Source organism: Drosophila subpulchrella, unplaced genomic scaffold (assembly GCF_014743375.2).
Source record: "Drosophila subpulchrella strain 33 F10 #4 breed RU33 unplaced genomic scaffold, RU_Dsub_v1.1 Primary Assembly Seq106, whole genome shotgun sequence".
NCBI lineage: Eukaryota > Metazoa > Arthropoda > Insecta > Diptera > Drosophilidae > Drosophila > Drosophila subpulchrella.
Window position 1 is genome coordinate 24,713 of NW_023665448.1, and position 27,274 is coordinate 51,986.

The 27,274-nt window shown below is 36.5% G+C and overlaps 2 protein-coding genes and 1 long non-coding RNA gene across 3 annotated transcripts in view; all 3 read left to right on the plus strand.

Annotated features, from left to right (window-relative positions):
* Positions 1–773: 773 nt before the first annotated feature.
* Positions 774–27,274, plus strand: part of LOC119558514 (Krueppel homolog 1) — a 41,031-nt gene continuing 14,530 nt past the window's right edge. The window contains exon 1 of the mRNA XM_037872014.1: positions 774–1,798. Within this exon, the coding sequence (XP_037727942.1) occupies positions 1,693–1,798 (106 nt within the window). The 5' untranslated portion in view covers positions 774–1,692. The remainder of the gene's footprint in view (positions 1,799–27,274) is intronic.
* On the plus strand, positions 18,037–19,377 carry LOC119558517. The gene is made up of 2 exons (XR_005220229.1): positions 18,037–18,907; positions 19,259–19,377. It is a non-coding gene; the product is annotated as an uncharacterized LOC119558517 (long non-coding RNA).
* LOC119558515 lies at positions 24,646–25,486 on the plus strand. The gene has a single exon (XM_037872015.1). The coding sequence runs from the start codon at positions 24,743–24,745 to the stop codon at positions 24,983–24,985; it is 243 nt and encodes an 80-aa protein (XP_037727943.1). The 5' UTR covers positions 24,646–24,742; the 3' UTR covers positions 24,986–25,486.

Here is a 27,274-nt window from a genome sequence, read left to right on the forward strand (position 1 = left end):
ACCCTGAAGACCACAAACCGACAAAAACGGTGGCTCCTACAGTTTATGAGCTAGAAAAAAAAATGTAACTGTCATGTATTGTTCTCGCCAATACCTATCAACTGACCTAAAAAAAAATTTGCAAAGCCTACGCTCACAAACCGACAACAAACTTCAAGAAATCGTCCATATGAATGCTGATATCTCGGAAACTATCAAGGACAGAGAGTTGGGATTTCATTTTCAGATTCTTCAGCTTTGTAAGCAGCGCAAGTTTGTTTACTCAAACATGCCACATGGACTAACTTTGCAGTGACTGGCAACTCCTGGCTGCAACAAATCCACACTCTTTGTAAACAAGTCTGACGTTCAGAGAATTCAGACGGATACGTCATCCAGCGAGCGGCAGCATGGGCGATAAGAATGGAAAGCCAAGTGTCCATCGAGAATTTAATTCAAAACCAACGGTCACCGGAACGTCGGCATTTTTTACGTGTGCTAAGATATCATAACAAACATTATATTGAGTAAGTAGAACTCTGCTGCGTGCGTCGCTGTCGCAGTCGGCGTCGGCGCCGACGCCTATCAACAACATTTGCGAATAATATAATTCAAAAACTGCGAAGGCGGACCACCTTTAAAGAATTCCTAGTGTAGTGTGTGTGCTTGAAACAGCTGCGTCAAATGCCGGTTCACGCATACACATACAGCAACTTTCGTTCTGCGCCGACTACGCAGTCGACGCAGCTCCCTCTGCCTCTGCGAGCTTTGTTCTCGGCGAATTTTTCAGTTCTCGTATGTATTATTTGACGAGCTGACAACGCAGACGGACGTTCTCCGGGAACTTGGACCTCGAGTAGTTTTAGAAACCTAAATTGCAAGGAACATAATCGCTATACCCAATTATCTTGATTGCCTTACGAAGACAAGTTTTTGATTAAATATCATGACATATTTGTATTTTCTAACGCAAGTGATATTTTAAAATCCATTTTTTTATGTTGTGTGCGCGTTAACATCTAACGAAATTAAACAAGTTTTTGGAGAGTTGACAAAAGTAAAACTATGTAGGAAGTGCAAAGCATCGAATGGTTTAAGTGAAGCTGAATATCAAATAGTTCTTACGTTATAGGTACATATACTACCACACACATATATACATACATAACAACCTAGGTCAATATTGCTTAAAGTGCCGAGTAAATGTTCGCAGAGATAAAAACAACTATTGTTAGTTGCCCAGTTGATAATAAACAGCAATCACACGCACACAGTCGCACATTGGAACCCACACTCGTGACTAGAAACGTACATATGAATACATATGTACATACATTCGCTGAAATCGAAAACAACGCACAGCTTCAGAGAGGCAAAAGAAAAGCACGATTCTAAACTTGAATCTATTAAATTTATAATATCAAAGCGCGAAGGTTGTTAGCGAGTGGCTCGGCACTGCCAAAAACGAGTGCCCCCGAATGCTTAACATCAAGATCGCATGCCTAGAGCTTTTCAGCAGTGCCAGTACTAACAATAAGAACAACGAAACGGAAAAGAAAAACATAAATGTTCCTATTCTAACGGTCCCCGTGTATTTCGTAATTAAACATCGTTAAGTGAGACAGAAAATTCTCGCAGCAATTGCGGGTACGGGAACAAGTCTGGTTGTTGAACGCGACGCAGTGAAAAAGTTTTGGCGGAAAACATTTGTCTATGGTAGATTTGCGTGCTCGGTCGCTACTTACAAGAGTCGGCGAAACTGCCACAGATACATATAAAAATAACAAGCTTTTTACGGATTTTTCCCATCAATTATATGGTAAGTTGTTGTACAATTTATGTAGATACATACATTTTTTTATTATAAGCAAAATATTTAACTAAATAGTAATATTTTTATTACAATTTTACTACACTCATAAAACTATTTTTCTGAATACTAGAAAAATCGCCCTAAAAGTTAAATCGCCCTAACGTTAAGAAAAATCGGCCTAAATAAAGGAAACATCGCCTTAGAAAATATGTTTTAGGGTTAAGTTTTCTAAAATGCCAAATTTGTTTCATTATTTGCGAATTTTTTTGAGCATATGCTTTTAATATTTTCTTATATTTAGGGCAAATTTGGCATATTTCGTAGAACAAATAGTCATCTAAAATCGCCCTTGAAACTATAAAATTGTCCTTAGTCGAATTGGGTAAAATAAAATATAATTTGTTGTAATTAGTGAGAATATTTCATAGATTTCTAAATTGATGTATGAACCGTTTTGGCGCGTCGCCTATCGCGATGTGTCTGTGGTGCAGCGAAAGTGCTCTCGATTGCGAACCCAGCGGTCGTGAGTTCGATTCTCGCAGCAACCACAAATATTTTTCTCAAAAAGTAAGTTGTTTGACATTTATTTCCTGATTCCGTTTAATGACTACTTTCAGTTTTTATGATTTCTACACTCATAAAATTATTTTTCTAAATACTAGAAAAATCGCCCTAAACATGAAATCGCCCTAGCATTAAGAAAAATTGCCCTAAATATACGAAAAATCGCCATAGAAAATATGTTTCAGGGTTAATTTTTCAAAAATTTCTATTATTTAGGCCGAATTTTTCCGAGCATATGCTTTTAATATTTTCTGATACTTAGGGCAAATCGCCTTATTTCGTAGAACAAAAAATCATCCAAAATCGCCCTTGAATCTAGAAAGTCGCCCTTGAAATTTGAAAATCGGTGGCCTAGCGGCCTAATGCGTTGAACTTTCAAACTCATCTAAATGGCGTGAGCTCGAGCCCACGAAGAGTCAACATTTATTTTTCTTTTTGAATTCTTAAATAATTTTGTGTGCAGAGGCAAACAAAACTTTAGAACACGTCAAAATAACAAATAAAATAATGTATATTGCATTAAAATAATAGTTTCTTAATGTATTTAGTCTAATTGGGTAAAATAAAGCATAATTTGTTGTCGTTAGTGAGAATATTTCTTAGAATTAAATTGAGAATTTGTTCCTAGAACAAATTGAGATATGGACCCTTTTTGCGCGTCGCCTAGCGCGATGCGTCTTTGGTGCAGCGGTAGCGCTCTCGACTGCGAACCCAGCGGTCGTGAGTTCGATTCTCGCTCCGACCACGAAGATATTTCTCAGGAAGTAAGTTGTTTTATATATATATGTTTATTTATTTCCATGATTCTGTTTAATGACTACTTTCAGTTCATTTGACACTAATTAGCTAGCAGTTTACCAACATGCGTGGAGCGGCAAAATAATAACCTTGCTGCACCAAAGACCATAGAATAACAAGATGCGTAACTAGGAGTAAGAAAATGTACACAGGCGGGCTAATTTTTGCAAAGCAACCCTTACACGTATAGGAATCTATTTTTAGAATGCCGTTGCTTTGCTTCCTTCTCTCTCCCTCTCTCTTGCTATCTCGCTCACGACACTCCGCGCTGTAAAAAAGTCAAAATTCAATTTTTGTCTCAATTGTCGATTCTTGAATTATGTTGACGAAAAGGAATCGATCTAAGAGACGCATTGCTTATGCGAATTATAAGCGGGCTGTGGCGCTCTGCGTATGTTGGTGACCCGTGGATAATGGATTTGAGTTCCATGTTCGAGTCCACTCAGAGGCTGGATTCAACTAATTTTTTTTATAGTTTTTTTTTATTTTAATATTTTTTTAGCTGTACTTTTTTGATTATTTTTTTTATAGATAGATTTTTTATATTTATAGTTTGTTTTTAGTTTTTTTTTAATATTTTAAATTATGTTTTTATAGCCGACATTTATTTTAGATGTACCAATTGGGACTTTAGCAATTAATCGCTTCTATAGATATATTTTTTTTGTGTAAATTACATATCAAAGACTTTAAAAATATATCCAATAACAATAAAAACATGAACACAATAAGTAATTCACTTTGAATAAAAGCGTAATGTGTACTCGAGAAAACGATTTTTCATTATATTTTGTTGAATATGGTGAGTGCAAAATGCAAATTTTTGATAACTAGATTAAAGCTTTACTGTTCAAAGATCCCCAGATATTTATTTATTTATGACGAAGTAAATTTAGCTTATTGCTACTGTTACATTTGTCTGGGGAGTCTAGCCACTAACAATGTTTGTACAGCAAAACTCTAATCAATGTATCTAGCATTAGCATTTTATGTGAATAGCACTCATGATTTTCATTAATTAAAAAAAAAAAGATTGCATAAAAAAAAAGTTGTTCCCAGTCGGGGTTGAACTCGACCTGCAATTCCCGCGGTTGAGCGACTAGACCCCTGGCCTACATTGAGCCCTTATTGCAGCAGACCACACGAAATGATTCACCAACACAACCAAAGAGCTTTAAACGGACAACGCACATTAGCAAAATCGAAAATCCACATCGAAAATCCACACCAAAAATTTTGCCGTACATTCCGTTGTACCTTCTCACCCTCTCAAATTATAGTAAAAAAAGACAACTATGTCAAATAATCCTAAAAAAATTCCTGAAAAAAAGTAACAGCAAAAAAAAAAACGTGTTCAAACACTTTTTTTTAAATTAGTTTTAATATTTAGGGCACTTGCTCTTGTTTTTAGGGCGCTTCACCATAATTTCAAGAAATACCGCCGTTGATGCTTAAAATATTTTCTTATTTGAAAAATTATTACCTTTGAAAACAAAAAAAACGCCCTAGACTTAAGAAAATTATCCCTAGATCTAAGAAAAATCGCCCTAAATGTAAGACCAATACATGCCTATTTTTAGAAAATTTTGCCCTTATTTTGTTACCAAGTCGCCATTGACCCCCGTTTTAGGTCGATTTTCCTTGTTTTTAGGGCGATTTCAGTTAAATTTCTATGAGTGTAATTAGAGTTTACCAACATTTGAGCGTTGAGTGGCCGAATAATAACTTTGCCTTGCATCTCACCCTTTAAATTATAAAAAATGAACATTAAGTCAAGTAATCCTAAAACAATTCCACAAAAAGTTTGCCGAAAACCAACAAACATGTCCATTGGACATTGTCCAAACACTGTTTATACCCTTGCAGAGGGTTTATATATTTCAGTCAGAAGTTTGCAACGCAGTGAAGGAGACGTTTCCGACCCCATAAAGTATATATATTCTTGATCAGCATGACTAGACCAGTCGATCTAGCCATGTCCGTCTGTCCGTCTGTCCGTCCGTTTCTACGCAAACTAGTCTCTCAGTTTTAAAGCTATCGGGCTGAAACTTTCCCAAAAGTCTTATATCTTTTGCAGGCGGTATATAAGTCGGAACCAGCCGGATCGGACAACTATATCTTATAGCTCCCATAGGAATAATCGGACAAAAAAATTAAAAAAAAATTATATCTTTGGTGTAACCTCCTAAGCTTGGAAATAACATTTTTTAATTAGTTTTGAATTAAATTTTATCGAAATCGGACGACTATATCATATAGCTGCCATAGGAACGATCGGAAAATTTTTGGAAAAATAATATGAAACAAATTATAGCTTCAGTGTTTTTCAACATATAACCTCCAACGCTTGGAAATAACATTTTTTAATTAGTTCTGAATTTCGAATTTAATTTTATCAAAATCGGACGACTATATCATATAGCTGCCATAGGAACGATCGGAAAATTGGTAGGAAAATAATATGAAACAAATTATAACTTCGGTGTTTTTTAACATATAACCTCCTACGCTTGGAAATAAGATTTTTTAATTAGTTCTGAATTTCGAATTTAATTTTATCAAAATCGGACGACTATATCATATAGCTGCCATAGGAACGATCGAAAAATTGGTAGGAAAATAATATGAAACAAATTATAGCTTCGGTGTTTTTTGACATATTATCTTATTTAATTTTAGGGCACTTGCCTTGTTTTTAAGGCGCTTTACCTTTGAAAAAAAAATAAAAATACATTTTTAAAAAAAATCCGTTTTATTTAAAGCAATTTACCATTAAAATAAGAAAGTCACCATAAGTAAGTTACGAAGAATTATTTTCTGTTTTAATCTCAGTCCACAGGAAATTGTAGACTAAAGGCACAAAAACAAAAATAACGATAATAAAGAAATACCAAAATGGTATGGTGTTTTGCTATCGTTATCACGAGTATTGTCAAGGTGATTTTATTCGTCTTTCATTTTGGGTCGCGCTGGTTATCGTAGCTGCGTTCCACCTGCTGGCACTTATTGGAGTGTCCGACCGACCTCTTATCACAGTTATGATATTAAAATGTACGCATCTCCGCTGGATTCCTTTCCGATTATATGAACGGGCCTGTATTTTGGACCGTCGCGGAAATAATATTGAGTGATAACTTTCTACACGGATTATTAATTGGAATGGAATCTAACTTTCCTACAGTATTTTTTAAAAGCCTCGGATACTTTTTCACTTAAAAAGAAATACTTTATCAGATTTCACTACTACTACACTCAAACATATTTTTCTTAATACTAAAAAATCGCCGTAAAAACCCTTTGTAGGGTTCATTTTTCTAAAATGCCAAATTGTTTTATTATTTATTGCGAATTCTCATATTGAGGGAAAAATCGCATTATTTCGTAGAACAAAAACTCATCTGAAATCGCCCTTAAAACTAGAAAATTACACTTGATATTTGAAAATCGGTCTAGAACTTTCAAAATCATATAAATGGCGTGAGTTCGAGACCACAAAGAGTAAACATTTATTTTCCTTTTTTGTGCGAGTTCTAAGAATTGGATTTTTAAAAAATTTTGTGTGCAAGGGCAAAGCAAAACATGTTAAAATAATAACCAAAAAAATATGTATGGTACATTAAAATATCAGTTTTGAAATGTTTTTAGTCGAATTGGGCAAAATAAAACATAATTAGTTGTTATTAGTGAGAATATTTCTAAGATTTCTAAACTCATAAAGTTATTTTTCTAAATACTAGAAAAATCGCCCTAAGCATGAAATCGCCCTAACGTTAAATGTAAGACCAATACATGCCTATATTTAAAAAATGTTGTTTTTGTTACCCAGTCGCCATTGACCCCCGTTCTACGGCGATTTTCCTTGTTTTTAGGGCGATTTTACAGTAAAATTTCTATGAGTGTAGATTGAGATATGAACCGTATTTGAGCGTCGCCTAGCGCGATGTATTTTGCTCAAATAATAAGTTGTTTGATATTTATGTTTATTTACCTGATTCTGTTTAATGACTACTTTCAGTTCTTATGATTTCTAATTAGCAGTTTACCAACATGCGATGAGCTGCCGAATACTAACCTTGCCTTCTCACCCTCTCAAATTAAAGTAAGATAAGGGAAAATAGGTCAAAAAATCATTAAAAAAAAACAAGGAAGAACGCTATAGTCGAGTACCTCGACTATCAGATACCCGTTACTCAGCTAAAAGGGACAAAGGGGTAATGTAGATATGCAAGCAGCAAAGCGAGACTGAAATGCGCCACCTAACCCTGATCTCAATATATGGTTATGTGGGCGGTAGACAGATTTAAGCGATATGGGCGTTAGAGTGGGCGTGGCACATTTTTTTTGGGTCAATCGATAGGTATTGACGAGACTAATAAGTTTCAGTTAAAAATTTTTTTCTAGCATGAAAATTGTAGGCGCCACAGGCTTGGGCGGTTTATGGGCGTGGCATGTTCGCGTAATAAGCTTGCGCTGCGCTCAAGCCTACGGAATCTAAATCTGAAATCCCAATTCTCTATCTTTGATATTTTCCGAGATATCCGCGTTCATATTACGACTTTTTGAAGTTTGTTTGCGTTAAAGTGGGCGTGGCAAACTTTTTTTTGGTCAATCGATATGTAGACGGCACTTTCTGGGTGTTTCTTATTCGGCGGTCGCAGCAAAAGTGATCTTTATTGCACAGATTTGTACAGGCTTAGCCTATTTCACAAGCGTTGGGGGTATACAGTATGAGGGAGTGAGACAAGCATAGTGTTTCTTAAGAGTAACAGAGATGTTAATGTGTGTTTAATAATAGTGTGACCTAACTTAACGTAGTATGTATGTATGACAGATGCTTAGGAATATGTATGTGTGTGTGTGTGCTTGCTACAATTCGGCCATCCTGACCAGAGAGCTCCTGATCTCTTAACTATTTGCATTATTAATCCATGGTCGTATATTTGCTACTGCCCAAACTCCCTTATAAGGAAGCCTAGACTGTTGAAAACCTTCAACATCCTCCAAGACATACCTATCATTACGAAGCACCTTTGTTACTCTGTATGGTCCTTTGAATTTTGGAATTAGCTTTTTGGATACGCCTACATGAGAATCGAAGTTTTTGATCATAACTAAATCGTCCGTCTGGTACTCTTTAGGAGTCTTTCTCTTAAGGTCCGTGCGTAACTTATTGTATTCTTGCAGCTTCTCGATGCTCTGAGTAGCTTTATCTCTAATTACTTCTAAATTTCTACTTTCCCTAACTTTATTCAACTCTTCTAATTTCTCTTTTAAACTATCTATAACTTTTCCCTTTTGAGACACTCCGAATAAAACTTGACTTGGGTGCTGACTAACTGATCTTTGGATCGTATTATTCAGTGCGTGTTCAACTGTTTCTAAAACTGTATCCCAGAACAATCCCTTGTCTGGATCAGTCAATTTAGCGATCATGGGTCCTATGCTTCTATTTACTCTTTCGACTTGCCCATTAGCCTGCGGCGATCCAGTGGCTATCTTAATGTGTTTCACTTCGTTTTCCTCTAAGAAGTCATGAAATTCTTTAGATGTGAAGCATGTCCCACGGTCTGAGATCACGCATCGCGGCCTACTATACGACCTAAAATAGTCCTTTAATGCTACTATTGCTTCCCTAGACTTTGTAGTTTTTGCCGGATAAAGTCTTACAAACTTTGTAAATGCGTCTATAATCACCAGTACGTGTTTGTTGGCTCTACTTTTGTCTACCGGGCCATAATGGTCTATGTGTATGACATCAAAGGGAATGCTTACTTTGGGGATGCTGTGAAGGAAACCTTCGTCTTTACCAGACTTATCAGAATAGGCGATACATTTCAAACAATTATTAATGTGCCGCTTGCATTTTTCACGAACTTTAGGGAACCAGTAACTTTTTGAGATAATTTTTACCATCTTATCTATTCCAACATGTCCTAATTGATCGTGGTAACTAAAAAGAACGTGGCTTTCCATTTCGCTTGGCACATAAAATAAAAGACCATCCTTATTCTTTTTTTTGTAAATTATTCCATTCCGCATCTCATAATCCTTTAATTCTGTTTCCTGAAGTTTCTTAGCTATACTTTTGATTTTCTCATCTCTACTTTGACATATAACTAAGTTTTCTTCAAATGAATTAGAATCGATTGTCAGTATGTGTGTGTTCCTGCTAAGTGCATCGACATGCTGCATACGCTTGCCGGCTCTATGTTCTAGAGTGTAGTCATAATCTTGAAGAAAAAGTGCCCACCTGGCAATTCTTGGGCATAATTCCTTTTTATTTAACGCCAGGGTAAGAGCACTACAATCTGTAACTATTTTAAACTGTATTCCTTGAAGATAGATTCTAAAGCGTTGTAACGAGTAAACTACAGCGAGCGTTTCTAATTCGAAACTATGGTACTTCGACTCCACATCCGTCGTGCGTTTAGAAAAATAGAACACGGGGTGAAACTTACTATCTTTCTTCTTCTGCATTAAAATTGAACCAAAACCTAGGGCGCTAGCATCACAATGTAACTCTGTTGGGTCTTTTGGATTGTACAAGGCCAGAATAGGGGCTTCCAAAAGATTTACTTTTAATATTTCAAAACACTCTAACTCTTTCGCACCAAATTCGAACTTTCTGTCCTTTCTTACAAGATCATACAACGGCTTTGCTTTTGTTGAAAAATCTTTGACAAAGCGTCTGAAATAGGAGCACAGTCCAAGAAAACTTTGAACCTCATGCGTTTTTGTCGGTACAGGAAAATCTTTTACTGCTTGCATACCTTTCGAATCAGGTTTAATACCCTCTCCCGATATTATGTATCCTAAATACTTTATTTCTCTTTGAAGGAACTCACACTTGTCTAACCTAAGCTCAAGCTTGTTATCTACCAGTCGTTTAAAGACCTCCGTTAATATCTCCATATGACTCTTACTATCTTTCGTTGCTATTAAAATGTCATCCATATAAATTAGAACCTTATCTTCTTTAACCAAATCGGCAAAGATTTTGTTTACAAATCTTTGAAAAACTGCTGGTGCGTTTCGTAAACCAAATGGCATTCTAAGCCATTCATACTGACCCATAGGTGTTGTAAAAGCGGTATACTTAATTGAATCCTCGTGCATGTGCACGTGAAAGAACCCATTTTTGAGGTCTAACTTGGTAAAAATAGTTTTTTCAGACAGTTTATCAATAAGGTCATCTATTAAGGGGGTGGGGTAGTTATCTTTAAGCATGTTTTTGTTGAGGGTTCGGTAATCTACGCACATTCTTAATTCTCCAGACTTTTTCTTAACTAGAACTATAGGTGATGCATACTCAGACTCGCTTACTCTAATAATACCGTTTTTTATGTAATCGTCTAATAAATTTTGAACTTGACTTTTCTCTGCGTATGATAAACGCCTTGGAGGGTAATTAAACGGTTTAGTTTTATCAAAATTCAGTTTCATTTCCCATTTTACTAAGGGGATCTCTGGCCGTTTCGGTTTCGTATAAAACTTATCAAAAATATCTATCAGTTTTTTTCTTAACGTAAACTCACACTTGTCGCTAATATTTAACAGGTTGCTTTCGGCTGGATCAGGGTATTCAATTGACATAATTTCTGACTCGAAATGATCGCTGGGTTGGACACTTAAATTTTGACTTGACTCTATCGTTTTACACGAATCACTTTGCGTTTCTTTGTAACCACAATAAACCTTTATACTATCATTTAGACAATCATCTTTCTCACAGCTATCAGTAGCACAATCGTTTCCAGTCTGACCAACATTTGAGCAATAAAATTTAAAACTACTATCCTTCTCACTATTACCATTATCTGAGCGATCATTTGCAATACAACTATCTTTTGAAAAAATATCCTTTAAACGATCATCAACCCCACTGTCATTTAAACGATCATCAGCACAACCATCATTTGAACGATCATCAGTACAACTATCATTTGAACGATCATCAGTACAACTATCATTTGAACGATCATCAGTACAACTATCATTTGAACGATCATCAGTACAACTATCATTTGAACGATCATCAGTACAACTATCATTTGAACGATCATCAGTACAACTATCATTTGAACGATCATCAGTACAACTATCATTTGAACGATCATCAGTACAACTATCATTTGAACAATCATTTTCCCTAACAATCTTAAAGTTACAAATGTTCATAAAATCTCTTCCTAAAACAGTGCTATATGCCATCGATTCGTTTGCCACAATTAATAATTCAAAATTAAACTTCACCTTATTCATAATAACGAAACATGATATCTTTCCATATATATCTAAAGGGCTGTGGTTCAAGCCAAAGTAATGCGACAAGTTGTTTTCATTAACGTTAACGATATTACTTCTTAGAATGTTTTCAACGCAGGATAACTTCGTAAAACTAATTGGACTCCCAGAATCGATTAGGCATTATATTCATTTTTGGTTGCGTTCTTCTTCTCGTTGCAATGGGATATCAGGTGCTCCAAACTTCCGCAACCGTAGCAAGCGCCGTACGCGCGCTTAGGCTTGCGGCAGTCGGCTGCGAAGTGACCCATGGAGTTACAGTTGAAGCATCTTACAGCGGGTCCGGGCTGATTTCCAGAAACGTCTTTGTGGCGTCCAAATGCGAGAGATGGTTTCCGCAATGTTACTTTGGAGAATGCCTGCAACAGCTGGGCAGACGAATTAAAACAGTGCATGTGTGCCTGTTGTCGTAGAAGAGTATCCGGTATTCCTTCGATGATACTGTCGATTAATTCCTCGTCGTCTATTCTGATGTGTGCAGCCAACAGGGTCTTGTCGTTAAAGTACGTAGCAAAGTCTTCAGCTGGTTGCCACTTTCGCTCCTGGAACTTGCGTCTGGACATTATCTTGCTCTCTTTTGACTGAAAAGCCTCTGCGAGTTGAGTTAAGAGGTCCTGGGCTGGCAAGGACAGAAAGTTCTCAGAAGAGTACAACCAAATTTGAGCTCGGTCTTTCAACTTTGACATAACCAGCATGCGAGTTATGTCTTCGCTCAGCTTGTACATTTTTATGATCGCGTTGAGCTGTGCGATCCAAGTGTTAACTGGCACTTTGCTGTTAACAGCACCGTCAAAAGGTGGAAGCATTTCCTTCACCGTGGTCACCAAAGAGTTGTTGTTAAAAATGGTTGTATTAGGTCTGGCAGCCTCTTCAACAATATTCCCCAAATTTGATAGGGTGACATTGGTTTGATTTGGTGTGGAAACATTGTTCTGGATTTCTGGCAAGTTGCTCGTCGAAGGTGCGGTAACTCTATTCAATGGCTGACGCCGGGAAACTTCCAATTTGAGAAACTCATTTTCCAATTGGACGACTTCTAAGTGACGCTTCAGAGATTCCAATTGCATGGAAATTTCTGGAACGCACATGTTGTTGTCAGCTTCTTCGTTGTTTTGGGCTTCCAGCGATGTAGCCCCGACATCGTCCAGATCGGTTCCTTGATTTTCAGCAGTATTTGACCTTTCCTCGGGTCCAGCTTCAATGTCGGTCATGTCCTTGGGGTCCAGTACTGGACAATCTCCTCGGGCTGCGGGGTGCACACCATTCAACCGCGCTGCTAGTGTTGCCTTGGTGCCGCTTTTTGGCAACCCAAGTTTTTCCAGCCAACATCGAAGTTCTGATGCTGTGTAGTCGTCCGCAGCGATGGGGTCCATGACTACAAACTATTTTAAATAACTGACTTAATAACTTTTGCTTTATTATGCTCGTAGGCAGTAAGGACGCGAGAAAAAAATTTTTTCGCGGTAATCCCACTTCTGAAATTGTAGACGGCACTTTCTGGGTGTTTCTTATTCGGCGGTCGCAGCAAAAGTGATCTTTATTGCACAGATTTGTACAGGCTTAGCCTATTTCACAAGCGTTGGGGGTATACAGTATGAGGGAGTGAGACAAGCATAGTGTTTCTTAAGAGTAACAGAGATGTTAATGTGTGTTTAATAATAGTGTGACCTAACTTAACGTAGTATGTATGTATGACAGATGCTTAGGAATATGTATGTGTGTGTGTGTGCTTGCTACAGATAGGTACTAATGAGAGCAATTCATTTCAGTTAAAATTTTTACTCTACCATCAAAACTGTAGGAGCCACAGTTTTGGGCGGTTTGTGGGCGTTAAAGTGGGCGTGGCACGCTGCTGAAATAAACTTGCGCTGGGTAAGAATAAATAAATCTTAATAGCCTAGCTCTTATAGTTTCCGAGATATCAGCGTTCATCCGGACGGACAGACAGACGGACAGACGGACATAGCTAGATCGACTCGGCTAGTGATCCTGATCAAGAAAATATATACTGTATGGACCCTCTGCAAGGGTATAGTAACACATTACATTAAAAAAAAATTGACCTTAATTTAAGGCAATTTAACATTAAAATAAGAAAGTCATTATAATTTCAAGAGTTATCGCCGTTGAAGTCTAATAATTTTTTTATATGTTAAGGGTGTTTACCTTTGAAAACATAAACTCCGCCCTAGATTTAAGAAAATTCACACTATATTTAGGAAAACTCGCCCTTAATGTAAGACCAATACATGCCTATTTTTAGAAAATGTTGCCCTTATTTTAATACCCAATCGCCATTGATTCCCGTTTTAGGGCGATTAACTTAAAACTTTTTATGCGGTCTGATTTGGTTTGGATTTGGATCTTGCAGAAGGTATAATGATTTCAGTCAGAGACTTGCAACGCAGTAAAGGAGACGTTTAGTGATCAGGATCACTAGCCGAGTCGAAACCGACACAAACTTCAAAAAAACGTCCATATGAACGCTGATATCTCGAAAACTATCAAATTTGTTACGCTGATGTGCCACGCCCACTCTAACACCCAAAAACCGCGCAAAACTGTGGCACCCACGGTTTTGATGCTGGAAAAAAATTTGACTGAAATGCATTGGTCTCGTCAATACCTATCGATTGACCCAAAAACAGTTTTCCACCCCCACTCTAATGCCCAAAAACCTGCCGAGAAGAAAAGCAATGTCGTCAGAGCCAGACAATAACAAATGTATCTGCATGCATGTGTTTGTAAACAGTTGCAGGACGAACAGCGCGGTAAGCGAAGAGAGAGAGCAGAGTGCGCTAAATTAATCTATTGCATAATTCACAATTTAAGCAATTTGTGCTTTTTGTCTCTCCCTCTATTTCTCCAATACACTCAATACAAATTTCAATTATCTAATTCCGATTATCTTAATGTAAACTTTGAGTTCCTGAAAAACAATATCAGGACCGCGGGTGGGGGCTTTGCGCTCTTTGCATTTCCACTCTCTTCATTCTGACCTGCAGTGCATTCACGTAAGAGAAAAAGAAAGAGACTTTAGATTGTTTACCCGGTGTTTAAAATGATTAAGGACAAAAAATTTGTTTAGTATCCTTTGCTTACCCCAGTAATTATACCCGTTACTCGTAGAGTAAAAGGGTATACTAGATTCGTCGGAAAGTATGTAAAAGGCAGAAGGAAGCGTTTCCGACCCCATAAAGTATATATATTCTTGATCAGGATCACTAGCCGAGTCGATCTAGCCATGTCCGTCTGTCCGTCTGTCTGTCCGTCCGGATGAACGCTGAGATCTCGGAAACTATAAGAGGCTATTGAGATTTAGCGTGCAGATTCCTAAGCTTCTTACGCAGGGCAAGTTTGTTTCAGCAGAGTGCCACGCCCACAAACCGCCCAAAACTTTGGCTCCTACAGTTTTCATGCTAGAATAAAAATTGAAAATGTATTGTTCTCATCAATACCTATCGATTGACCCCCCAAGCCTGTGGCGCCCACAATTTTCATGCTAGATAAAAAATTTTAACTGAAATGTATTGGTCTTGTCAATACCTATCGATTGATTAAAAAAAAAACTGCCCCGCCCACTCTAACGCCCATAACGCTTAAATCTGTCTACCGCCGGTACGTGGCGCATTTAAATCTCGCTTTGCTGCTTCCATATCTCCATTTTCCTTTGGTCCCTTTAGCTGAGTACCGGGTATCTGATAGTCGAGGTACTCGACTATAGCGTTCTTCCTGGTTTTCGTGTTAAGTCGCAGCAGCAACAATAAGGGAAACTTTTTTTGGCCTGTGCATCTGTGGAAGATACATCTAAATTTTAGATCCAACTCCATCCCTGCAAGCATTTTCTATCGCGGAAGGCACTATTAACTGACTTCTAGAAGATGAAAACGATCGTCCGCGATAACGCATTCGGATCGCGGAAGTGACTCCCGTCGGGAAGAAATGTGCCACTTGGGCGACACTTCTCGGAGTCACTTCTGCGTTACTTCTGGAAGTGTCGCCGAAGTAACTCCGAGAAGTGTCGCCGAAGTCACTTATGGAAGTCACTCAAAAGTGACTTTACATATGCTTGTGGAAGGTACCTAGAAGAGTCTTTCCCAATTGGAAAATCTTGAATAAAAACATATTTTTTTTACTTTTAACATTTTGTATACGTGCTTTGTCCGCTTGTATACACGGTGCCTGGCATGTAGGAAATTTTGCTGAACAATGTTATTTAGGTCCAGCTCCGTCGACATAAGAAATTTATTAATAACCATTTCTAAAAGAAACAAAAACAAAAATTGTTTTTTGTTCAAAGTAAAAATAAAGTAGAATACATTACCTTTTACAACGAAATATGTTGAGAATCGTTGGATGCCTGGGATTCTCCGCAGTTACACGTTGAGTAATGTCCACAGCTAGCTTGTCCGTAAAAAGATTTAAATAATCGTACAGCTCACGATAAGCACGTAATTTCGCACGCTTTGTTGGGGGGACATTTAAGTATGTTAAGCAATTAAAAACATTTAGAAAAAAACAAAGCTATATTTTTAAAACGCACAAATTTGATACAAAACCGCACTGTCCACAGACAAATCACGCAACGAAATGACGCTCGGTCGAAAAATAACGGCGTGGGTCAACGGAAGACCCAAAAAATTTTCAGAAAAAAAGGGGTAACGGAAAATTACCGCGACCTCTTTTTATCGCGTGTTTTACTCACTACTATCGCCTTTTTATCGCGCAGAAGTGTCTCAGAAGTTACTTCTTCGCGATCCCGACTCTTTTTGTTTTTGTAAAATGTGTACTATCGTCTTTCTATCGTCCAGAAGTGACTCAGAAGTTACTTCTTCGCGATACATGTATATTTTATTTTTGGAAAATCCGTACTATCGCCTTTCAATCGCGCAGAAGTGTCTCAGAAGTTACTTCTTCGCGATCCCGACCCTTTTTGTTTTTATAAAATATGTACTATCGCCTTTCTATCGTCCAGAAGTGACTTGGAAGTTACTTCTACGCGATAAATGTGTATTTTGTTTTTGTAAAATCTGTTCTATCGTGTTTCTATCGCGCAGAAGTTACTAAGAAGTGACTTCTGGACGACAGGCGATAGAAATATCGCCCTTTTGCTTGCAGGGATCAAACGAGTAAACGCAAGTGTAAGACGAAAATAGGGTGTTCCGCTAATCCTTTGTTGTTCTGTTCCTTTTGGCATGTCCCGGTTATCCGACTATGCAAATCGCTATATAAAAAATATTTTTGAAACTTCACATAATAATAATAAAACAATCAATTTTGTAAGAAATATAAATATTTTAAGACCGACACAAAATACTTCAATTGTTTGTACTTACATTTACGAAAAAATGTCGAATTGTTTAAAATGCAAGGGTGCACAAAAATCTAGCTATTTTGATTGCTGGACCTCTTTGTCTTCACCCGCATTTTTTCAGCGGAGAAATCGCGAGAGAGGAAGAGGAAAAAAAAATACTTATTGTGCGTTTTTTTTTGCGGTACCCGACTGCGAGGACGTCTGCTTTGCCGCCGTTGCGTTCGGCTCTGTCGGCATCGCAGGCTGCTCTGCCGACTTCGCAGTCGACTTCGTGATGATTTGGTGCTTGTGCTGAATTGTGGAACTGCAGGCTTATTTGCTGCAAAATGTCCCAGCCAGGAAACCTTCCCTTTCGTTAGGCTCTCAGTCCTCCAACCACTGGGTTTTGTTGTTGGTGCTTTTGCAAAAGTCACAACAAACAATATTATTTCTCATTGAAGAGAGCGAAATCTAGAGGTTGGGGTGGGAGATTGTGAGTAGGGAGAACGAGCCAGTGTGCGCATAGGTTATGTGTTGTCAATAACTCGCGCACGACCTCCTTACGACAGGTTGGGTTTCTGCTACTCAACGAGCGAGTTGAAATCCGATGCACGCCCTCCACGTGTAGTTCAAGTTCAAGACAACACCGAGAGCTAGCGAGAGTGTGTGTGAGTAGCGACCGCTTCACACAATGTCGCTGTGACGGGAGTGTGAGAGTGCCGATCTGTGTCGCTGCGTTGCTTGCGTCGACGCTGCAGTCTACCTGTTTCTCTACACTAGCCAATTTTACATTGCATACTTTTATTTCAGTTGACTTTTAAAGTATGCTTGGCAACCAACAAAAATATTCAGTTGAATTTTTCAAAAATTCAACAGAAAATTTAAGCAATTAAGGGAACGACCCTAAAAGTTATATCAGCTGTTTGTCACATTGTCAAATTGCCAGGCTGTGTTTACCAAAGATTATGTTTAAAATTAAGGAAAATGCCGAAAATAAGCCAAAAAACTAAACTATTAGAACTGCTAACAGGCAGCATCCTATTAGATATCATTTATATCAGGGGTCGGCAGCGGCCTATCTAGTGAGCATAGGGAAGTGTTCTGCCCATCCTCTGCTCGCTCACGTATAACGTAGTTGTTCGTATGACTTCGACATGGGTCTTCGGTTCTTTTTTTCTCAGCCTCGGCGCACTTTTTTGCTGCTGCGGCAGAGAATTTCATTGCAAAACAGAGAAACGTCAGGCATCAGAGCGCTGCGCGCCAACTTCGTGTTTTTTACACTCACACTAATGCAAGGCAAACTTGTGATGGTATGTGTGTGCCGACCACTGATCTAAATTGACCAAAAAACAAAAAAAGTGTATTTTTAAAAACATATTTATTTCCAGGAAAGTCTCTTACAGACTAAGATTTTTTTTTAAACAGTGAAACTAAAAAGATGTGAATTATTTACTTTTGTGTACAGAATCATATTTATAACATGGCTATTTAAATAAAGGTCTCAAACATCTCAAATTATCAGTCACTGAAAAAGTGTTAATTTTCTTGTTATATTCTGAAGACTAATTTTTTTCTAATATAAGATGCAATTTCTGAGTTTGAGCCCTTAGAGCCTCCGGAAAAGACGTTACAGATGGCAATGACATGCATAAAAACCTAAACTGCTCCAAGATAATGCCAACGCAGACCCCAGATGCTGACAAGGAGTTGCCAAAGACTCCCATATCGACGGGAACTCCCGAGCCGCAGTTTTAAAACAAAATAATAATTAAATTGAAAAGAAATTACAAAACACTGCAGTACTATTCAGCGCTTTTTAAGTACTTAATCACAGCATAAAGCTGATCACCGAGCGCTCAATGAGCCCTTAACTTTTATGAAAAGTTGTGCTGATCTTAGCATAGGCATATCCAACGATTCACTGCTCAAAAAGTGACACACATTGAAAACACTTTAAGCGTCTTTTAAGCACAAAGAAACGCTATAAGGGCACTTTGTTGGCGTTGCGTTCGGCTCTGCCGTTGTTGCGTTATTCCGACGGATTTAGTAAACACATTTACTCTACGAGTAACGGGTATAAAAAGTGATGTTCGTTCCACGTGCTTCGAAAAATGTTGTTGCTCTCTGCCGCCTACTTTACGTCAATACTTTAACAGGTAAGTTAAGTGCAGTTAATGTAGTTTAATATTAACACAATTAACTAAATATAAAAAATTAATGAAATAAAATAATAATTATATGTATGTACATTGTACAATGTTGCTCTCTGCCGCCTACTTTACGTCAATACTTTAACAGGTAAGTTAAGTGCAGTTAATGTAGTTTAATATTAACACAATTAACAAAATATAAAAAATTAATGAAATAAAATAATAATTATATGTATGTACATTGTACAATGTACATATATATAGTGTAATTAAGCCAATATAAATAGATTGCATATTCGTATCATAAACACACATGTATCTATATATATAATATTAAATTTCCTATAAATCTTGCAGAATCGCAAAAAAGAAAGGGGTACACCTCGAAGCAGGAACCGTGCAGAAGGAGAGCTATTTCGAATACAAATTATTTGCGTTCTTAAATATTACAATAAAAAGGTCCTCCGGAAAGCTGACATATATTAATTTTTTTAAGGATATAAGTGCATTCCTGAGTACAGTTTACAGGTGCATTCTGAATAAAGGCGTACCAGAATGTGTTAAATTGGTGCATATAGGTGCATTCCTGGGTACAGTTTACAGGGGCATTCTGAATAAATGGGTATCAGAATCTGTTTAGTTGGTGCGCAGGCGAATTTCAAATAAATGCATCTAGGTGCATTTCTAAACGCTTGCAAAATATACGATCTATTTTGTCCCGCACCCGTGTAAGCCGAACGGGAAAGTTCATCACTTTAGATACACGTTTTTGATGACCATTCATAATGAAAGAACGTGTTCCGAAATGCATTCATTTCCGACTGAGCAGTCGTCACACACAAACATACATCCGTAAGCTTCCCCGTCCAGTCGGAAATGAATGCATTCCGGCAATTTTTGTTTTTCATTTTTATACCTGTTACTCGTAGAGTAAAAGGGTATACTAGATTCGTCGGAAAGTATGTAACAGGCAGAAGGAAGCGTTTCCGACCCCATAAAGTATATATTCCTGATCAGGATCACTAGCCGAGTCGATCTAGCCATGTCCGTCTGTCCGTGTGGCTCCTACATTTTATGCTAGAATAAAAATTTTGGCTGAAATGTATTGTTCTTATCAATACCTATCGATTGACCCAAAAAAAAGTTTGCCACGCCCACTTAAACGCCCACAAACTAAAAAAAATCGTAAGTATGAACGTGGATATCTCGGAAACTATCTAAGATAGAGAATCGGGATCTTAGATTTAGATTCCGTTGCTTTGTACGCAGCGCAATTTTGTTACGCGAATGTGCCACGCCCACTATAACGCCCACAAACCGCCCAAACCTGTGGCGCCCACAATTTTCATGGTAGATAAAAAATTTTAACTGAAATGTATTGGTCTCGTCAATACCTATCGATTGATCCAAAAAAAATTTACCACGCCTACCCTAACGCCCACAACGCTTAAATCTGTCTTCCTTCGGTAGGTGGCGCATTTAAATCTCGCTTTGCTGCTTGCATATCTCCGTTTCCCTTTGGTCCCTTAAGCTGAGTAACGGGTATCTGATAGTGGAGGTACTCGACTATAGCATTCTCCCTTGTTGTTGTTTACATTCCGAGTAAAATGAATCAGGGTGCATCATACTTACCAGTACTATACCCTAAAATGTAACGCGAGCTTGCCCTGAACAGAAAAGTAGGATGATACTCTTGAGTTTAGGGCTAACTTTATTTTGAATGTATACTGTTATTGATTTCACGGTGAACAATTTTTTTTTTTGAATATAAAATTCTACATTCACACCCAAAAAAAAATCGCCCTTAAATCAAGAAATTCGCCCTTAAATCAGGAAAATCGCCTATGATTTTGAGCCAACGGCGACTCGCCTTTATTTTAAGTAAGTCATTTTCTTGAATTTATGGTTTGCCATTTCTGGAAATAATGACACATTTTTCTTAATTGTATGGTAAATAACCTTAAAAATAAGGAAAATTTTCTTAAAATAAGAAAGAAATTATTTATAATGTAAGATTACCTTTTTTTACATTTGAGGAATTTGGTTGGTTTTGTATACCAATTTTGGATTTTAAATGGATAAAACCGTTTCTAATTTTAATGGCAATTATTACATAAGAATATAGTCTTTAAATTTTTATATTTACCTGTATTTATGTAAGATCTATTTTATATAAATACTTTTTATAAACATATAAATAACAAATGGAAAAATCCTTACCTCAGACAACCCCGGCATGAACTCGAACCCGCAACTGCTCACACCATAGCCAGACGTCTTAACCACGCGTGCTTCTTGTCATACAATGACTAAAGAGGGCTATGGTGCTTTTGGTCCAGCTTTACGCATACCAATAACGTTTATTCTAATCTAAACTCTTTTAACAACCGTTTAAACAATTTGGTAAATAGAAAAGTGAAACTAATAAGAATAAAAATTGAATAAATTAAAAAAACAAGAAAAATAAATAAACAAAGGGTACACTTGCCGTGGCGTTGGCTCGAACCAGGTACTTTTGTACGATTGTTTAGTGACCGGACGTCTTTACCAGCTAGACCACCATCAAAACGTATAAAAAAAAGTCACTTTTCCCTTAAAATATGGGTATTTCTTTACTAAACTTAAGTAAGAATTTACCATTATTTCAAGAAAAAAATCAAGAAAAATTCGCCATTAGTTAAAGAAAAAATTTCAATTCTTCCTCTTCTTCTTTACAAAAAAAAAAAAATATTGCGGAATTCCGTAAATTTTAGAAACTTATCTATGATCAAGAAAATATTTTTTAATTAAAGAAAATATTTATTAATTCAATGGCGTTTTAAAATCACGGGCAATTTTCTAATATTTATGGTGATTTTTTTTAATTGCAGGACATGGTTTTCTATTTAAAAAAAATATTACCCCTAAATCTAGTAAGATTATTACAAAATTTAGTCAAAATAACCGTAGAAGTTATAAAAATTACCTTACAACTTAGAAAATACCGTACCCTTAAGTTTATAGCGAGCTTGTCTTAAAGACAAAAATGGGGAGATTTCCTTGACTTTAGGGCTATCTTTATTTTGTAGTATACTCAAAGAAACATTAACAGTTTTGGGTGCTCCCTCTGATATTATGACTTTTTCAAAATGCGAATCCACAAAACATTTTTGGATATTTATAAGTTTAATATCAAAATAGAACAGAAACATAAACTGTAGGCGAAAAAAAGTAAAAAATCAAACTAATTAAAAATTTATAAAAAATTCTGTACACTTAATGGGCTAAAAGAAAACAAGGTCAGGTTTTTTGACATTTCTTCAGGACAAATGTCGCCCCAAAAAGCATGCAGTCACTCCAAATATACATTTTTCGTATTTAACATTCTTGTTTGATTAATCTACTCAAAGCTTCGATGTATTTACACAGTTTCATTGAGAAGGCTTCCACTGAATATGAAAACTGCAATCGTGGAACATCGATCTAAGGCTAAAACACTAAGGGATTTTAAAGTTATATAAAAATATATCGCAGTCCTACATTGGGGGAAGGATAGTAAGAAAAGTTTGGTTAGACATAGCAGCTATAAATATAAAGTCACCACCACGAAAGTGGTATTATTGTTGTTATTTTGTATAATAATTTTTTCCACCACCACTTTGCAGTCTATTGCAATCTTCGCGAAATGTTGCAAAATGTCAAAATACCGTTCTTAATATCGTTGGGGTAAAAATAGTTTTAAATTTACTTCCCCTGTAAATAGTATGAAGCTAAACATTTTTTATTCAATTTTATTGGACTCATTGGGCACCAATCTTTTCATGTCAAATAGAAAAGATTTTTTGTTTTTTTAATCTTTCTTCATGGTATAAAATTGGGGCTAAAGCTTTTTGACGACTTATGTAAATTTCATTTTTTACTTTATTGATTTACAGCATATCATTGTTCCCTGAAAATTCGGAGGTGTTAACTAATTCTTCGGACGTCCCCAACCGCGTTTTGTACCGCTTAGTTTAGTAAAGTACTTCAACAAGTACTACTTAGTACTTCAACAAAATCCGTATTATAAAATATGAGTTGTTGCAAAGCAAAAGAAAAATTTTTAAATGGGTACGCGTTTGACAAGAAAATTTCGCATCAGATATAAATTACATTAAAAAAGATAAAGATAATTTATAAATTATAAAGATAATTTATAAAATATGGCATTGAATGAAATTAATTCAATTAGTTTAGCCGCTAGGGTCACAAACTATCCTTGCCCCATAACTACAGCCTATATATATTTTATATATATATTTTCATTTTAAATTGTTTCTTTAAAGATAACTACGTCTAATAAGTTAAAGTCCCACGCAAAGCCTTGCAATTAGTTTTTCTTCTACCTGACAACTAAGCAACTTAACTGATCTATTCAAACACGATAATTTCCCCTAAAGACCAGTTTTAATTGACTTTATTTCAGAGCTGTTCCAACAAAGTAACGGTAGTTAAACTTTTTTAAGAAACAGCTGCCCCTCTCCTACTCTTTTCCTTACTCATAATAGATACAAATATTTTCCCCCGAAATATTTGGTCGGTTATACCCTCAGCATGATACCGAAAAGAGTGCGAGCGAACGAAACGAGGGATCTGTTATCATGCTCTTGACTCCAGCCAAACAAACTCAGAAATAGTTTTTGTGTCGAATGTTAATGAACTTTTACGCTAGTTCAACGCACAGCCGAATAAACATCAGCAACAAAAACAACAAAAACCGAAAAAGTTTCTTGAACCTTCCCTCTTTGAAACTTTTGTATTTCAACATTTGCTTCTTGTGTTCAATCTGTTTTTGGAAGGTTTTCTAAAAACATTTTGTCGTTGAAGGTTGAATTTGTTCGTCGGTTTGAAGAATATGAACTTTCGGAGATATCCCTGCAAGTAGTAATCGATTGTCCCTCCAATATTTAGTTTTCTTGATGCAAATTTTTTACATTTTAGGAATATTTTTTGGTAAATAATTGTATGTTTTCAAAACTAATATCTCATTAATAGCGATAAGAAGTATACACAGAGAGATTTCTTACGGCCTCTTCTAAGTTAAAAATGTTCTAAAAAATAGATGGAAATATTTATACCCTTTACTTTTGAAGTAAAAGGGTATACTAAATTCGTCCGATAATAGTAACAGTTAGAAGGAAGCATTTCCGACCTTATAAAGTATATATTTTCTTGATCAGGATCACTAGCTGAGTCGATCTAGCCATGTCCATCTGCCTGTCCGTCCGTATGAACGCTTCTTTTCTTACCATTTCGTTCTGATATTAAGAACATTTATCTCAAAATAAGAACATTCGGGCTTACACAGTTAATTAAAACGAAGTTTCTCAGTTCAAGAACAATGTTCTTTGTTTTTATAGACTAATTTGGGGTACATATAAACAGTTTAAAACAGATTCAATGATAATAATACTTTTACTTTTTAAAAATGACACCGATAGCTTTTTTACCAATTGGACTAAGTTTGACTCGTTCCATAAACTAAATGAAATTTTGTTGTACCGAAAAATTTGAAGTCTCAAAGTCACAAAGCACTCAAACAAAAAAACACTCGGAAATTTCCCCAAATTTTGCTCTCAAACATTTTCCATTTGCGGGGATACTCAGATCAAATGGAACTACTCTTGTTGGTGGTTGGTTTTTCCGTGTCGAGGTCTTTCTTTGGTTTGAGGTAGATTTTTCGGGAACTCACCCACCAGTCTCCGTTACACCATAGAACAGAAAACCTCGTGAGCGGCGATGTAAACATTTTTCGATTCCCATTCTACTCTGTTTAGTGTTTGTTCGTGTGTTGTGAGTGTGTGACGGGTCCACACCTCTAAAATGACCGACTTTTTAATGAACGGTATTTTGAGATCATTTAGAAAAATGCGCATGAATAAGGGCTCGGGTCAAGGCGGTCATCAACAACACCGTAACTATCAGCAGCAGCCTCCTCAAAATGTCAAGACCTATCAACACACCTATGCTGTGCAACCATCGAAGGATTTGAAAAAAATTATTAAAATCATCAAAAAGAACATGATTAAGGAAAAAATCACTCGTCAAATGAAAATTCTTGTATAAAAATATAACGAGAATATAATAATCTTAAGACTGCTATTAAAGTCTGATTTTGAGAACAAAATGAAGTATTCAACATTTATAAACGAAATGATCTCTACAAAATTTACAAGATATCTTTAAAAAAGGTTTTACAACTTTCAACAAAATGATTTAACAATCCAATAGTAATATTAAGACGCACATGTATAAGACACAATATGAATGAAAGCAAGAATGATTCAACAACCTGGGCCACCAAACAAATTTGGATTAAAGATGTTCTTAAAAGATCGGACACTGAGTTGCTTGATATATCCAAAACTCCAAAGAATGCCATAAGAACGTCGCCGGAAAAAGGTATCTAAGATTGTGGCGAACATTTCTTTCCAAAAAAGTTCAGACAAAAAAAGATTTTTCGCGACGCCATTTTGTTTCGGTATACGCAATTTTCGCTTATGGGCAAGGTGTGGGGTTCGAACTATCATAATAACAAGACTGAGTTAGAAAGTGACAGACACCCTAGAGCTTAATATTATCTCCCAAATATAAAAATTTCTCTTACTCTATATTGTTTTTGAAAACTTAGATCGAAAGTAAAACAAAGTGCGGAGAATAAGTTCAAGGGGTGGGTTTTCCCCATTATTTCCACCCTATAATGCCTTTACGAGTATTCCAATTTCTGTGTTGATTATGACCGTTACTCGAAGAGTAAAAGGGTATACTAGATTCGTCGAAAAGTATGTAACAGGCAGAAGGATGCGTTTCCGACCCCATAAAGTATATATATTCTTGATCAGGATCATTAGCCTAGTCGATCTAGCCATGTCCGTCCGTCCGTGTGTCCGTATGAACGCTGAGATCTCGAAAACTATAAGAGCTAGGCTATTGTGATTTGGCATGCAGATTCCTGAGCTTCTTGCGCAGCACAAGTTTGTTTCAGCAGGGTGCCACACCCACAAACCGCTCAAAACTGTTGTTCCTACAGTTTTGATGCTAGAACAAAAATTTTATTTGAAATGTATTGCTCTTATCAATACATATCGATTGAAATATGAACGCGGATATCTCGGAAACTACCAAAAATAGGGAATTGGGATTTTATATTTGGATTAAGTAGCCTTGTACGCAGCGCAAGTTTGTTACGCGAATATACCACCCCCACAAACCGCCCAAGCCTGTGCCGCCCACAATTTTCATGCTAGATACAAAATTTTAGCTGAAATGTATTAGTCTCGTCAACACCTATTGATTGATTCAAAAAAATGTTTGCCACGCCCACTTTAAAGACCACAAACCGCCCAAGCCCGTGGCGCACACAACTTTCATGCTAGAAAAAAAATTTAAATAATATGTATTACACTCATAAAATTATTTTTCTAAATACTAGAAAAATCGCCCTAAACATGAAATCGCCCTAACTTTAAGAAAAATCGCCCTAAATATAGTAAAAATCGCCATAGAAAATATGTTTCTATAATTTCTATTACTTAGGGCGAATTTTTCAGAGCACATGCTTTTAATATTTTCTAATATTTAGGGAAAATCGCCTTATTTCGTAGAACAAAAAATCATCCAAAATCGCCCTTGAAACTAGAAAGTCGCCCTTGAAATTTGAAAATCGGTGGCCTAGCGGTCTAATGCGTTGAACTTTCAAACTCATCTAAATGGCGTGAGTTCGAGCGCACGAAGAGTCAACATTTATTTTTCTTTTTGAATTCTTAAATAAAAATTTTAGAACACGTCAAAATAACAAATAAAAAAATGTATATTGCATTAAAATAATAGTTTCTTAATGTATTTAGTCTAATTGTGTAAAATAAAGCATAATTTGTTGTGGTTAGTGAGAATATTTCTTAGAATTAAATTGAGAATTTGTTCTTAGAACAAATTGAGATAGGCAATCTTTTTGCGCATCGCCTAGCGGGATGCGTCTTTGGTGCAGCGGAAGTGCTCTCGACTGCGAACCCAGCGGTCGTGAGTTCGATTCTCGCTGCGACCACGAAGATTTTTCCCAAGAAGTAAGTTGTTTTATATTAATGTTATTTTCCTGATTCTGTTCACTGACTACTTTTCAGTTCATAATATGACTCTCATTAGCAGTTTACAAACATGCGGTGGAGCGGCCAAATAATAACCTTGCCCCCTTTCTCACCCTCTCAAATTATAGTAAAAAAAGACAACTAAGTCAAATAATCCTTAAAAAATTCCTGAAAAAAGGTACCGCAGATAATGTTTGCCGAGAACCAGCAAAAAACTTGTCCAAAGCCTTTTTTTTTTTAAATTAGTTTTAGTATTTGCTCTTGTTTTTAG